Source organism: Gekko japonicus, unplaced genomic scaffold (assembly GCF_001447785.1).
Source record: "Gekko japonicus isolate JY-2015 unplaced genomic scaffold, Gekko_japonicus_V1.1 scaffold704, whole genome shotgun sequence".
Lineage (NCBI taxonomy): Eukaryota > Metazoa > Chordata > Lepidosauria > Squamata > Gekkonidae > Gekko > Gekko japonicus.
The window spans coordinates 757,201-770,597 of record NW_015170913.1 but is presented as its reverse complement, the minus strand read 5'-3'; the positions used below and the strand labels follow the sequence as shown (position 1 = coordinate 770,597).

At 42.9% G+C, this 13,397-nt stretch overlaps 1 protein-coding gene across 1 annotated transcript in view; it reads right to left on the bottom strand.

The window, feature by feature from the left end:
• Nucleotides 1-6,631: 6,631 nt before the first annotated feature.
• RPL38 (ribosomal protein L38) overlaps nucleotides 6,632-13,397 on the bottom strand; it is a 7,200-nt gene continuing 434 nt past the window's right edge. Inside the window, exons 3-5 of the mRNA XM_015418713.1 lie at nucleotides 12,211-12,271; nucleotides 9,142-9,264; nucleotides 6,632-6,717 (exon numbers count right to left, since the gene is read on the bottom strand). Coding sequence (XP_015274199.1) covers nucleotides 6,692-6,717; nucleotides 9,142-9,264; nucleotides 12,211-12,271 — 210 coding nt within the window. The 3' untranslated portion in view covers nucleotides 6,632-6,691. The remainder of the gene's footprint in view (nucleotides 6,718-9,141; nucleotides 9,265-12,210; nucleotides 12,272-13,397) is intronic.

Below are 13,397 nucleotides of genomic sequence, written 5' to 3'. Positions count from 1 at the left end.
TTCCCTGGCAGAAACACTATGTTAAGAAATCTCTCACAATTATGCAGCCATAGCAGGCAGGAGGGAAGGAGGCGAATACCTCCAGCACCAGAGACTTGTAGAGGAAGAGTCAAACTTTGGGGACTCACCCGTGCACCAGAGGGCCAATGCAGCAGGAGGCAAGAAGCCTGGGCGAGCTGGGCTCCTCCATGCCTGGCAGAAGATGAGGTGCAGAGGCGAGAAGTGGGCAAGCAGAAGAGGCACTCAGCCAGCCGCACAAGCTGTGTGCAAAGAAACTCCCGCCGCCCCAAGCTTCAGGGCTGCCTCATTAAAGGAGTGCGGAGGCCAGACTCGCAAATGAGAAAAAGCAAGCTCAGGGTTCATGGGTCACATTTTGGGCTGTGGAAGAGGAACCGGCTCCATTCCTGTAGTTCTCTCGAGTTCCTGCGCTTTTGGTTTTGCTTTTTGCCAATCCGCCTCCCAAGACTGCTCCAGGTGCTCCGGTCTGAGGGCTGCTGGGGCTTCCCGCAGTTCGGCCCCATTATATCCTATGGGCCATTGAAGTCAATGGCAAAAACATAGGGTGTATTCTGGGGGCTGGAGGGGATGGGGTTTGAGGGAGAGGCTCCAGAATTTCAGGGTAGCTGCTGGAGCCTCTCCCCAAGATACCCACCATGTGTCAGGAACATTGAACCAGGGGGTCCAAGTCCCCAAACAGGTTGCCCCATCCCCTCCATTGTTCTCTATGGTGGGAAAAAAGTTACTTTTTCCCACCATAGAGAGCAATGGAGAGAATAGGCCATCAGCCGCAGTTTGCCTACCACCGTACCAGTAGATCGCGGAGGGGTCAGAGGTAGATCAGCTCCTTACCAGTAAATGACAGAATGTGCATTATAAATGGGAGGGGGGGCAGTGGAACCCAACTTTAGTGGGTTAAAATCTAATTTGAAACTTTATTTTCATGGTGGTAGATCACTGGCACTTTCGGCTGGAAAAAATAGATCACTACCTGTTCACGATCTTTTTGCATGGCTTGTGCTGCCATCACAAATCCTTCATAAAGTGCCATGCTGTTTCCCTGCATTTATGCTCGTATGTTGTAGAAAGCTTTCCAAGTTGTGTGAATATAGCTGAGTACTGGCAGAATCCGCACAAACACATAGTATGCTAGATTTCTGGGATGAAATATTATAAACAGAACTCCATCAAGTCCAGTTCTCCAACAGGAACTGATTTCTTAAAAGTGGTTTTATATTTATGGCATCTGCAGAATAAAGTCCTCAAAGTGCTCATCCTTCAATTAAATACTTTTGCTTATTGATTTAATGACCTGGGATCCAGAGAAACATGACTAGGGAATCTTCCGCCAAATAGGGCCTCTTTCTCCCAAACCACTCCTGAACCCTCTTGGGAGAATGTGGAATATAGTACAAGGGGACACAGCTGAAGCAGGGATCTACAAACGCTGGTGGACACCTCCCCCCCCAAAAAAAATATTGAGCAGGGGTGCCATCCACTCCTACAAAACGCATTTTGGGATCTCAGCCATTATTTGCAACCATATATATGGCTTGAAGCTTAGTGCAGTGATATTTATGTTGGTTTCACTTCTTGGCTAGAATACAGAGGATGATTTTTGTTTCTGTATATTGAATTAGTTCATTTATTTAAAAATCTGAAAAAGCAGCTACAGTGTGTTAAAATCCATTCACCATGTGTGCTTGTTAACAAGCATAGTGCTAACTTCTGAAGGGAGGAGGAAACCAATAAACCAAAATTTCAGTCATGGGGAGGTGCAAGAAAAAAAAGGAGAGCATCTATCCGGTCATTTCCCGCAGGAGCGCACAGGAGCGGAGCTCCGGCAGTAAAGAGGCCAGGGGGCAGGCACATGCAACATGCCCCACCCCCTGCTCCCAGAAGCCCTCAGTCAGAGCAAGAAGCAGCCAGGTAAGTTGCAGATCCCCCCCCCCCGCCCAAAACAGTCCACTGGCACCTTTAAGACCAAGTTTTATTCAGGTACAAGCTCTCCCTCCTCTGCTAGGACAGATCTGCACGTCCCCCCCCCCTAGCTAGCAATCCAAAACAGTCCAGTGGAGCCTGAGCGGTGGGTGTTGCCTTCTGACACACTTCCGGTGGTGTCAGGGGGCGTGGCATATGCAAATAAGTTATGCTAATGCATTATGCTAATGAGCTCCTGCACGTCTTTTTCTACGAAATGGCCCCTGGCATCAATACTCAAGGTCTACCATTATTGGGAATTAGTTATTTTTGGGTGCAGATATAACCTGCTTTCAAGTATAATTATAACCCCATCCATTTCCCAATGCAAAGCAAATAATTTCTCCAGAAGTTCTTCCTCCAGTCAGCAGAGAGTAAGGAAGTGAGTTTAAGGTTCTTTCAGCTTCATTTTGCAATAAGGAAAGCAAGGAATGAGTGTGTAACACAATCCATTCCAGAACACAAAACACATCTGGGAGATAAGGCTGTGAATCAAACTCTATTGAAAGAGGAAACAGTGATCAAAGTTCACTTTAAGCCAAAAACACTGCAGTACAATTTTGATAAAACCCAGGCTTGCTTGCTCCCTTCCCTTTCTTTCTTTCCAAGCAGCATTTGCTGATGCCCTTTGAAAAGTACTTTGCCAATCTTCAGTGCAACTAAAATAGCGAACAGAGGCCAAACAGCATGGTTTCTTGCAGACATATTAAAAAGTCTTATCTGACAAACATTTCTTTATTATGCAGTGAGAAAAGCTACAGCAGTTTCAGAACAGCTTGGTGCCTGTTATTAGATACTATGTACTGTTGTAGGACATGCAGTTTGAACCAAAGCTTTCTCCCCCATCGCAGTTCTGTTGAGCTACCCATGCTCTTGTTAAGCAATAGGGAAGCAAGAGCCTTGATAAACCACTTTCTGGGTTGATTCTTAAGGTCATGGGATGTATGTGAATGAATAGCCGCTATGGGTAATGGGCCAAGTAGCAGAAGTGTGAGGAGACGGCAATTTATTTATTTATTTAATTCCATTTATTAATTGCCTATCCCCACAATTGTGGAGCGCTAAGTGATGTACAGAATTCTAAAAACATAAAAGTCATAAAAACCGTGTCCAGCAACATACAGTAATAAATAACAAGTGGCAAAATGTTGTAGTTTGTTACTATATCTGGTATGTGAATGCTTCACATGTTCAGGGGTACGTTCTATAAGGAATAAGGGTCCAGGTAGGGTGCCAGCCATGATGTTAACCGTTGCTGTTCTCAACCGAATGTCTGGCGGAACATCGCTGCCTTACAGGCCCTGTGGAATTGCATAAGATCATGCAGGGCCCTGATGTTATTTGGCAGACAGTTTCACCAGGCTGGGGCCAGGGCTGAAAAAGCCCTGGCCAAGGACAGCAGGATCTCTCTAGGGCCAGGAATCACCAGCAAGTTGTTCTGTGAAGAGCGTACTGCTCTCCTGGGGGTGTAACGGAGGAGGCGGTTCCGCAGATATGTCACTCTCAGACCGCTCAAGGCCTTAAAGGTCAAAACCAAAATCTTGAACTTGACTCGGTGCTCCACTGGAAGCCAGTACATTTCATTCCTTCTCAGTGCAGCCCCTCAGCTTGCATGGCTATTAGTCCACAGGTCCTGCAACCCTGGGAATCAAATCTCTCTCCCTCCCCCAAAAAATACTCAAGATTTCATATATTACTAGGAATAAGGCCCATTGTGGAAATAAATACAACGAGCTCTAGAAAGAGGCTCTGGGCGGGTGTCTCAACCTTGGGCACTCAGCGTCAATTCACTGTGGCAACCTCAGCAGGGTATAATGACACAAGAGTCCACCGTTTTCTCCAGGGGAACTAATCTCTGCCATCTGAGTTGTAATTCTGAGTGATCTCCAGCCCACACCTGGAGATTGGCAACAATGTTTCCCAGGAGAAAATGGCTGGTTTGGAGGGTGGAGTCTATGGCATTGTACCTCTCTGAGGTCCCATCCCTCCTCCAACCTCACCTGGATGTCCAGACTAGCCCTATCTTGTCAGCTCTTAGAAACTAAGCAGGGTTGGCTTTGATTAGTATTTGGATGGGTCAGGGTCCAGGGTCACTATGCAGAAGCAGGCAATGGCAAACCATCTCTGAATGCCTCTTGCCATAAAGACCTGTGACTTGACAGTACTTTCTATCACTGAGGGTTTGATGTGCAGAGAACTCTGCCATAGGGCAACAGGGGAGGCTGGAGGATCTTTGGATGCACCCCCAAGCTCACATTCTGTGATTCCATGTAACTAAGCTCTTCTGTTTTCCTACTGCTAACATAGAATTGATATTTCTACACATACAGCAACACCTAGAGGCAGGATTCTGAACAGTATAGTGTACCTGCACAATATTTAATCACACAAGTGACTTGTTATCAATGTGATCAGTTTAAGTTAAAAGTTCCTGAGCTTTCATTTGTCATGCTGACACCTGAGGGTGTACATGCACAATGTTTAAAAGGAGAAATTGAATGAACTCTTTCTGCATAAGATATAAAAGGAAGTAGCTAAATAGCTAACAAGTGTGCATTTTTGTCTTTATATATTGCATTATATAAAATGGTAGAAATAATCATAGGAAGACAGAAATTCTGAGTCTTCAACTGTTGTTACACCATCCTGTAATCTGGTTTCAGAAGCTGACTCTTGTTAGTCGTATCTTCACAAACCAAAGACTTGCCGGAGGAGTTTGCCTACAGTATTTGTTTTACAGCTGCCAATTTACTGAAAATAATTTCCTCAATATTTTCTAATTTGATACAACACATTACCAACAGATCAACTGAAATAAACATATTGGGTTAAATCCAGACTAAATAGCAATTGCCACCAGTTTCCCCGTTCCAATGCAGATTCCCCCAGCCCCCTATTCTCCCCCCCCCCAGCAGTTTTTAATTAGCATTGACAACTCTTGAGTTGGAAATGCCTGGAGATTTGGGGGTAGAGCCTAGGGAAGGAAGGGGACCTCAGTGGGGTACAATGCCATAGACTCCAAAGCAACAATTTTCTCCAGGGTAACTGAACACTGTAGTCTGGAGATGAGTTGTAATTTCAAGAGATCTCCACACTCCACCTGGAAGTTAGTAACCCTACTTTCCAACCAAGTTTCCCGCACCTCCCTTGCCTGCAGCAGCTCTAGGCAGGCCCACCAAGTTTTCCCCTGGCTCTGGCAACTCACCCCAGCTTTTAGCAGCTCATCTGGTGTGGCTCCAAGTGGGCCAGACCCAGTGGCAGCTCCCAGGCTTCTGGTGCAGCAGCCCCTGCCACCGAACTTTCAAAGGGTTGTTGTCTCTGCCTCTGCAGACAACACTTTTACTTTTGTTTGTGTGTGGGGTGTGTGTGTGTGTGTTAAACCTCATGTTATTTTTAACTTTCCAGATCTTTCTGCAAACCTAGGGGGTCATCCAAATTTGCAGAAAACCCTGTTGGGAGTGTGCCCCCTATCTGCAGATTTGTTATTCAGTGACTACATTTTATAGATGCAGAACTCATCACAGCCAGTGAAGCTTCAAAGGCAGGATTCCATTACTCCGGAGAAACACACTGGAACAATGACCTACTTGACACTGTGCAGTGAAAATGAATGTGATAAGATTGTAAAGGAATTTGACCATTACAGGATATACAGAAATCTGAATGTGCATCTGAACCTGGGTCTTCCAGATCCTCTTAGCCACTACACACCACTTGATTTCCAAGTAATACAAGTGGGAACCCACCATGAAATATTTAGTTTGTTCCTTGTATACCCTTAAATTCAGTCCTATACATAAGCTGCAGTGTGGGCATGCTATGCAGCCGATTGGGAGCAAGTTAATTGTTTAAGTCTTTTGTGTTCTTCTTGTTTAGTTGTTTCAGGCCACACTCTTTTATCCCCCAGTGTCTTTCCCTTCCATTTATCCTACTTCCACCTGCCTTTAACCCTCCCTTGCTCAGTTGGGGGGGGGGAATCACCTTTTTAACTGGGATTCTTCTGCAAACCATGCTACCACCACTACCACCCTAATTTGCAGAAACCTCTAGCCTCACATAGCCCCATTGTACAGAGGTTTTGATATACATGGGGAGGCGCACACAGTAGGATTCAACCCATATTGTTAAATTTGCTCTACAAAAACCAAATTCATTTGAACGGGGGCTTCTTCAAATTTATGGCTGCAGTAGGAAAATAATTAACCATGCTTCAAAATAGAGATCAGACATTCTTAGTTCATGTGATCATGGCTGTTATGTTCATGGATTCTACATTAGGAATCTTTTAAGGCAGCCATCTGTTCAGTGTAAGTGCTAGTTTGGGTGATGGTTTTTCTACTGACATGTGAACTCCAGGCTTTTAAAGTGCCTCAAGGGCATCTGACTCCATTAAGTGTTCCAATATGGTGCCCAAATATTAGAAGAATGATTAGAAGGTCTCTACTCCAGACTGAAAGCATCCCAGTTACTGTACTATTACTTGGATTCAAAGTCCAAGGAGGCTGAGGAAAACAAAGCTGACAGAGGTTCAAAAGGAAGACCCACATTCACCACATTCCAGAGGATGCACAGTATAACTCTTTGGAACTGTGGATCCGAACCTATGCATAGCTGCTGTTCTCTAAGGTACCCCTGAGAAAGATAACGCTGAGTAGAAAGAACAATTAATTCCTTTATTATAATCCATGGGCTAAACTGCAGGCATGACCAAGATTCACTTCAGCTCCTTCACAGCCAAACCTGAAAAGGAGGAAGAAATAAAGATACTGAGTCATAAAGAGACAGATTCTGCCCTCATTATTTCTGTTTTGTCAGGCTGGCAGCCTCTCAATGGTTGTTCACTACAGCCAAGGCTCAAGATGACGAGACTTGTTAGCAGAACTCAGTGAGTGTGCACAGAAGCATGACTTGCTAGCTTGTGAACCAGGTGGCCTGAACACTCACAGGGCTTTTCATATACATACTGCTACTATGGCTGGATGTTCAATGACATTTTACACTGAAAGTGCCCATATCATTGCTCGAGCTGTCGCATCTTCACACTGTCCAGTGGTTTCCCTCCTAGGGAAGTGACATTTAGATACAAGGCTTTAACAGCCAATTTTATTAAGCTGACACTGGTACAACTTCCATCTGCAAGAGAAGTTACCCTCCTGCTACCTCTTTGGTTATGCTGAAAAGAATAGCATTTTCACTCACTTCTCAATGAATTATGTTTCCAGGTCTTTTTAATTCCTGTTACAACTTCTAAAGCAAGCACGAAAAGACTGGTGTTCATTCTGCTCAGTTAATAGTGTAAATGTTTTCATCCATATTATTGCTTTCCAGGACAGCAATTAATGTATTAATTTCCAGGACTCATTTAAGTTGCAACAAGGTGAATAAATGGACAGCTTAAAATAAGATTTTTCTCTCCTTTTAAAAAAATATGTCATACTAAGAATGCCTATTTTTAAAGGTGAGTCATATTATAAAGTTCTGATATTTATACTTCACATGTATAAAACCTTTTAAAACTAAATTTGTAACTTTTTTCCTATGTAAAAGAACAAATTATGGGGAACAACATTTGTTACTTCTCAAAAGAACACAGACATTTTGGCAACAACTAAATAGAAATTTTACAAGTCTGACATCAGTGAGTTAGGTCCATGCCCAACTTCGCATAGGACTTATTTTTACTGTTTATCTTGTGTAGAAACACAATGGCATGAGTCTGATGCAACAACAAAACTAGTTTGGGCTAACTATAGTTTTGGTTCTAAGCCACTGGCTGTGTGTGTCCCTAGTACCATTTGTTTGCCTCTTAAACTCTCACTCATTGTGTCCTCCTAGACAATTGCCTCTTAATACAGGGCTCCCCAGTCGTTTGAGAATTCTGAGAAAGGGAGGCAGATGCCACTGGAAAATGGATGCCTTAGAATAATTGTGCCTAGTGCATCAGATCTGTATGTATTCTACATGATTTTTGAAATGGCTGATATTGTAGTACATTTATAATTATATTATTTTGTTACCATTTTGATTTTGCATTTATAGTATATTAAATTATATTATTTTTCACATTTTCATTGTGCACATGGTGCTTTATTGCCTTTGTACCTTTTCCACCGTGATTCCCATTTTGGTTGCTGCTTTAGATAGAGACCAACAGAGTTTATTGCCAGGCTGACGATGGGTGTGGTTGAAAAACTTCCACCAAATTTTTCTCAGAGTGGTTCATTTTCTGCTCATCGTATACCCCTTTCTAATAGTTGGTCAGCATCAAGCTTACAGCAACATCTCAAGTCATGGTCCCATAATGCAGATCTAAAGCCATGCCAGCTTCAAATAATCATTTACGATTCTGGATTTGCATTAGCTTTAAACTATGATTTGATGGCTCCAATGCAGCATCCACCCATGGTTTGGCCAAAGAGTGGTTTATAAATGGTTTGTCATTAAATCTCCACCATGCCAGTAAATATCAGCCCCCGCTTCTGATAAATTCCATACATTCCATCTTTCAGTGACCTTGCTTTATGTCCTTGTGTGTGTACACAGAAACAGAAAACCACTAATTTCATAATTGGCTATTTTGCTTCTAAGCAGATAATTTTGTAATGCGAGAGGCTCATGACCTATATATGTTCAAAGATCTAAGATTGTTCCAAGGTAGGATCAAGAATCTTTAGTTGCACCTTGACTTGTCAATTTCCCTCAAGCAGCTCCTCCACTGCTGCATCATTTCAGAATACTCCCTGTATTATAAACAGGATGGGCCAAATACTACTGAAGAGATCCCTAATCCTTTATCAAGCATAAAAGTTCTAAGATGCGTACTGTATTTCCAGCTGCTGAATTATAAATCTGTATGCCACAGAGCTTGGGTTGATTTACAACTATAATATATGCTGACTTACAAGCAACAGCAGTAATAATGTATAGTTTTCTAGGGCTAACCAGCAAGCTAACTAGTACATATTTATGTGGCCTCTTTCACATGGATTCTCACCATATACAACATACCAAAATGTCCACTACTTTCTGCCACTCTCAGTACAGAAGACAATAAAAAAGGACCATTTGTAGATGATCTGTTGGCAAGACCACAAATTTAACATAGTTCTCCTCATATTACTATAGCCTTTTCCCATGACCATGGCAACCATCACATTCAGCTACCTGGTGGCAGAGACTGCTTCAACTTTTCAGCCTTTTCCTTGTCTGTGATGACGAGTGTATACAGATACCGGCTGCATCGCACCTTGAATTTCACATTATCCTTGTTTTTTTTAATCTTGACAGCTGCAGGGTAAGAACACTAATGTCAGTGCTGCATCCACAATGCTCAAGTAACAGGCTGACTGATACACCAGGACAAGAGAAGAAGAAAAAGAAGAGATTGGATTTATATCCCGCCCTTCACTACCCAAAGGTGTCTCAGAGCGGCTTACAAACGCCTTTCCCTTCCCCTCCCCACACAGACACCCTGTGAGGCAGGTGGGGCCGAGAGAGCTCTTGACAGAAACTGCTCTTTTTCAAGAACAGCTCTTATCAGAGCTACGGCCCGCCCAGGTGCAAGTGGAGGAGTGGGGAATCAAACCTGGTTCTCCCAGATTAGAGTCCGCGCACTTAACCACTACACCAAACTGGCTCACGAAGAGGCTAGTACAGGGGTAGGATAGGTAATCTCTGGCATGTTTGCCAAACATTTTTCTCAGCACTTGGGCTAGGTCACCAAACAAGCCACTGGGACCAGCTCCACGGGAGAGAAGGCAATAGTATGTCTTATCAGTGCCTTCCTAGACCACACAGCCACCAGAGGGACTGGGACGAGCCACTAAAAGGGCCTAGCTGCACTAATAGGGACTGGTTTGTCCCATTGTGGCTGAGCAAATACAACCCTGATCACCCCCCCCATTTGTTTGTCAGCCTACTAGTATCTTCACAAAAAGAGTAGGTTTTTGTACCCCACTTTTCTCTACCCCTAAAGAGTCTCAAAGCGGCACACAATCGCCTTCCTTTCCTTTCCCCACAACAGGCACCTTGTAAGGTAGGTGGGGCTGAGAGAGAGCTGCGAGAACTGTGATTGACCCAAGGTCACCTAGTAGGCTTCATGTGGAAGAGTGGGGAATCAAACCCGGTTCTCCAGATTAGAGTCTGCCACTCTTAACCACTATATCACATTGGCTCTCACTTGTGCTTCTTCAGCACAAAGGACAAAAAGGCTGCCTATTCCTAGGCCAGTGGGATAGTCTCTTGAATACAAGAAATGGGACTGAATTTCATTCCACCCCATGGCATGGCCCTTTTGTAAAGACATCCATAAATGATATAAATGTTAAAGCTAGCGGATTATTGTATACTATCCTACTTTCTACTGAGTATGCACTATTGTACGCACACTAGCCTACTTTCTACTGAGAACCAGTGCAGTGATGCAGTTAGCATTTCAAAATAAGACAAGAGAGATCCAAACTCAGACCCCTACAGTGCCACAAAGCTTGTGGGATAACCTTGGACCAGTCATTCTGGCAGTCAGACAGAACAAGCTAAAGCTGAATCCAGAAAAGACAGAGGTGATACTGGCTGGGAAGGCTATGCTATTTTAGAAGGACTGGATAGACTTGCCTTAGATGGAATGGAACTGGCATTTGCAGAGCAAGTTTAGAGCCTGGGGGGTGCTCATATACCCAGCCTTGCTGTTTGAAAAGCAGTCTGGCATTGTGGTCAAGAGTGCCTTCTACCATCTGCATTTAGTTTGCTAACCCTGTCCTTTGTTAAGATTCAGCCAACCTGGCTGTGCAGATTTTTCTAAAAATGGTGCTTTGGAAGCAGCTGCCACTGCAGCACAAGGATCTATACTGTTACTGAAGTTAAGCTGTGGCAATCATTTTGTGGCTGGCTCTGCCCTCCTGCAGCAGATACTTTGTTGCTGCACCCACCACGTCATGTCAGAATTCCAAATGGGCCCGCAGGCTCAAAAAGGTTAGGGACCTCTGCTTTAGGTGGCCCACCTCACACAAACTTGGGCCTGTGCCTCTTCTGTTACACCTCCCACTTGAAAAGGCGAGTGGAGCACTCTGCTGTTTGAAATCTTCAAGAGGCACTGCAAGACCATTTTATTAGCCAGTCCTTTGTACAGGTATAAACTGTAGCAAACTTGGGGGCAGGGGAGATCTAGGGTTTTATTCTATTGGCTCTAAATTACACTGTCTTAACTGTAACTTAGAACAACGTATGAGTCCAGTGGCACCTTTAAGACCAACAAAGTTTAATTCTGGCTATGAACCTTCGTGTGAACGCACACTTCTTCAGGTAACTGTGACTTGTAAGCTACCTTGAACCACAAGAAAAGACAAGAAAAGACATTCTTAACAGATTTAATAAACTGACTGGTCCAAGGTCATCCCGCATCTCAGGACTGTTATGAGGGCTCTCCCCAAAGCAAAATGTACCCATTTCTTAAGGGAAAGCCATTACGTCAGCTTGCACCTATAGTATACAAAACATCGTTACATTTTTATAAAACATTTTCCTCTCTAGTTAGCATTTCTGATGTGATCTTGAGAGTCACTCTACTTAGGCACATCACTTCTATACAGGATGAGCTCAGGAGTGGGTCTCATGGTTGTGTGCTTTTTCCTCATTTTCTTCCCATGCGTTCATGTTAAACATTCCAAAATGGAAAATCTTGGACTTATTAAATGCTGCCAGTTTGGATGTTAACTTGTGCATGGCAACTATGAAGAAGGTCACAAATAAAGTTTCATCTTGAACAGAGACTGAAACGATGCTCCGATTTATTATTTATTTACTACATTTTTCTCTGTTCTTCCTCCAAAAAATTCAGGGTAGCATGCATTGTTCTGTGCACCTCCATATTACTGTCACAGCCACTCTGTGTGGTAGGTTAGGCAGAGAGAGGTCTGGTCCAAGGTCACCTAGCAATCTTCACGGCAGAGTAAATTTGTGGGGGGAAAATATATCATCTTGGCACATTTTAATATTCTTTTTGATCTATGTTTCCCTGTTGGGCAGTGTTGGTACCTGAATCACAGGACTTCAGGCACAGAGGTGCCTTTCTCAATTCTCCATGTAGTACTAAATTTACTTTTATGCAATAACACAAAAACAGTATTACACTTGCAGCATCTACACTATTGAAAGAATACAAAGCCACCTAAGAATGAAACTCCTTTGTGAGAAAATAAGTCACTGATTTTTATGAAATCAACAGTTGCTACTCACATTTTGCATCTTTTCTCCTGGCTGTCAATAGGAAGTCTTTGATCTCTTCAATTTTGCGAGGCTGTAATAAGTAAAGAGTCAGGGCTCTGAATGTCTTATGTTAGTCAAACAATGTTAATTTTGCAGCCCAATCATCTTTTCCTTCTATGCTGAACCTATGTGCGAGATACCCACTATAAAAAGCTGGCAAACTATAAAATCTTATTTTGCTATTAAGAGCTTTGCAGTCTTCAGAGAAAGACATTATTTAAGATATAAAAATATGAACTCTGTAGGGGTCAGAATTGACAGTGACTATTTTGGAAAGTTAAGGCAGATATGTCTGTGGAAATACTGACCTATCAGTTGTGAGCTGACAAAAGCAAGTTCCATGCTACATGTCATTAAGAAAATGCTTGAAAATAAAGCTGCTACTGTCCCACTACTTTTATATAAATTGACAGTGCAACCACATTTGGAATATTGTACATAACTCTGGTTACACCATTTCACATTTTTCTTTATTTTGGTTTTTGCTTAGAAAGGATGAAGGGAGTGGACATGCTAAAATGTATACAATTATGCATACTGGCAAGGAGAACATTTTTCCATCTCATATAATGCTAACCTCAAGATCACACAATGAGGTCAACTGGCAATAGATTCAGGACAAAAAAGAACACACTCCATATAGTGCATAATTACCCAGAATTCATTGCCACAAAATATGGTGATAGCCACTGTGTTTAGGAGGCTTTATTAAAAACAATGAATTATAAGTCACAGAGAAGACTATCAAAAGCTTTGGAGACTAAAGGGAACCAGAACACAATGCATTTGGAGTATCTGTTACTGGAAAAACCAACAAGAAAAGGTCCTTGACTTCATGACCTCCTTACGGGCTTCAAGGAAACATATTGTCTGAACAATATGGGATAACGAAGATGCTAAACTAGATGGATTTTTGGTCTGATCCAGCAGGATTTTTCTTATGCTCTAGATGATTTCATAACCAATAGCTGCTCCCAAACCTTTCAAAACTATAGTAACAAGCATCTATAAACCACGTTCTACTGCAAGGATAACAGTAAACTGATGCTACTCATCCACGAGCTTTCTCATCGGCTCCTACCGCATACATGTCCTACCAAAATGCTAAGCATAAAAGCTTTCCACTGACCTAAGTTTCTTTAAAACGCTAAAGCTTC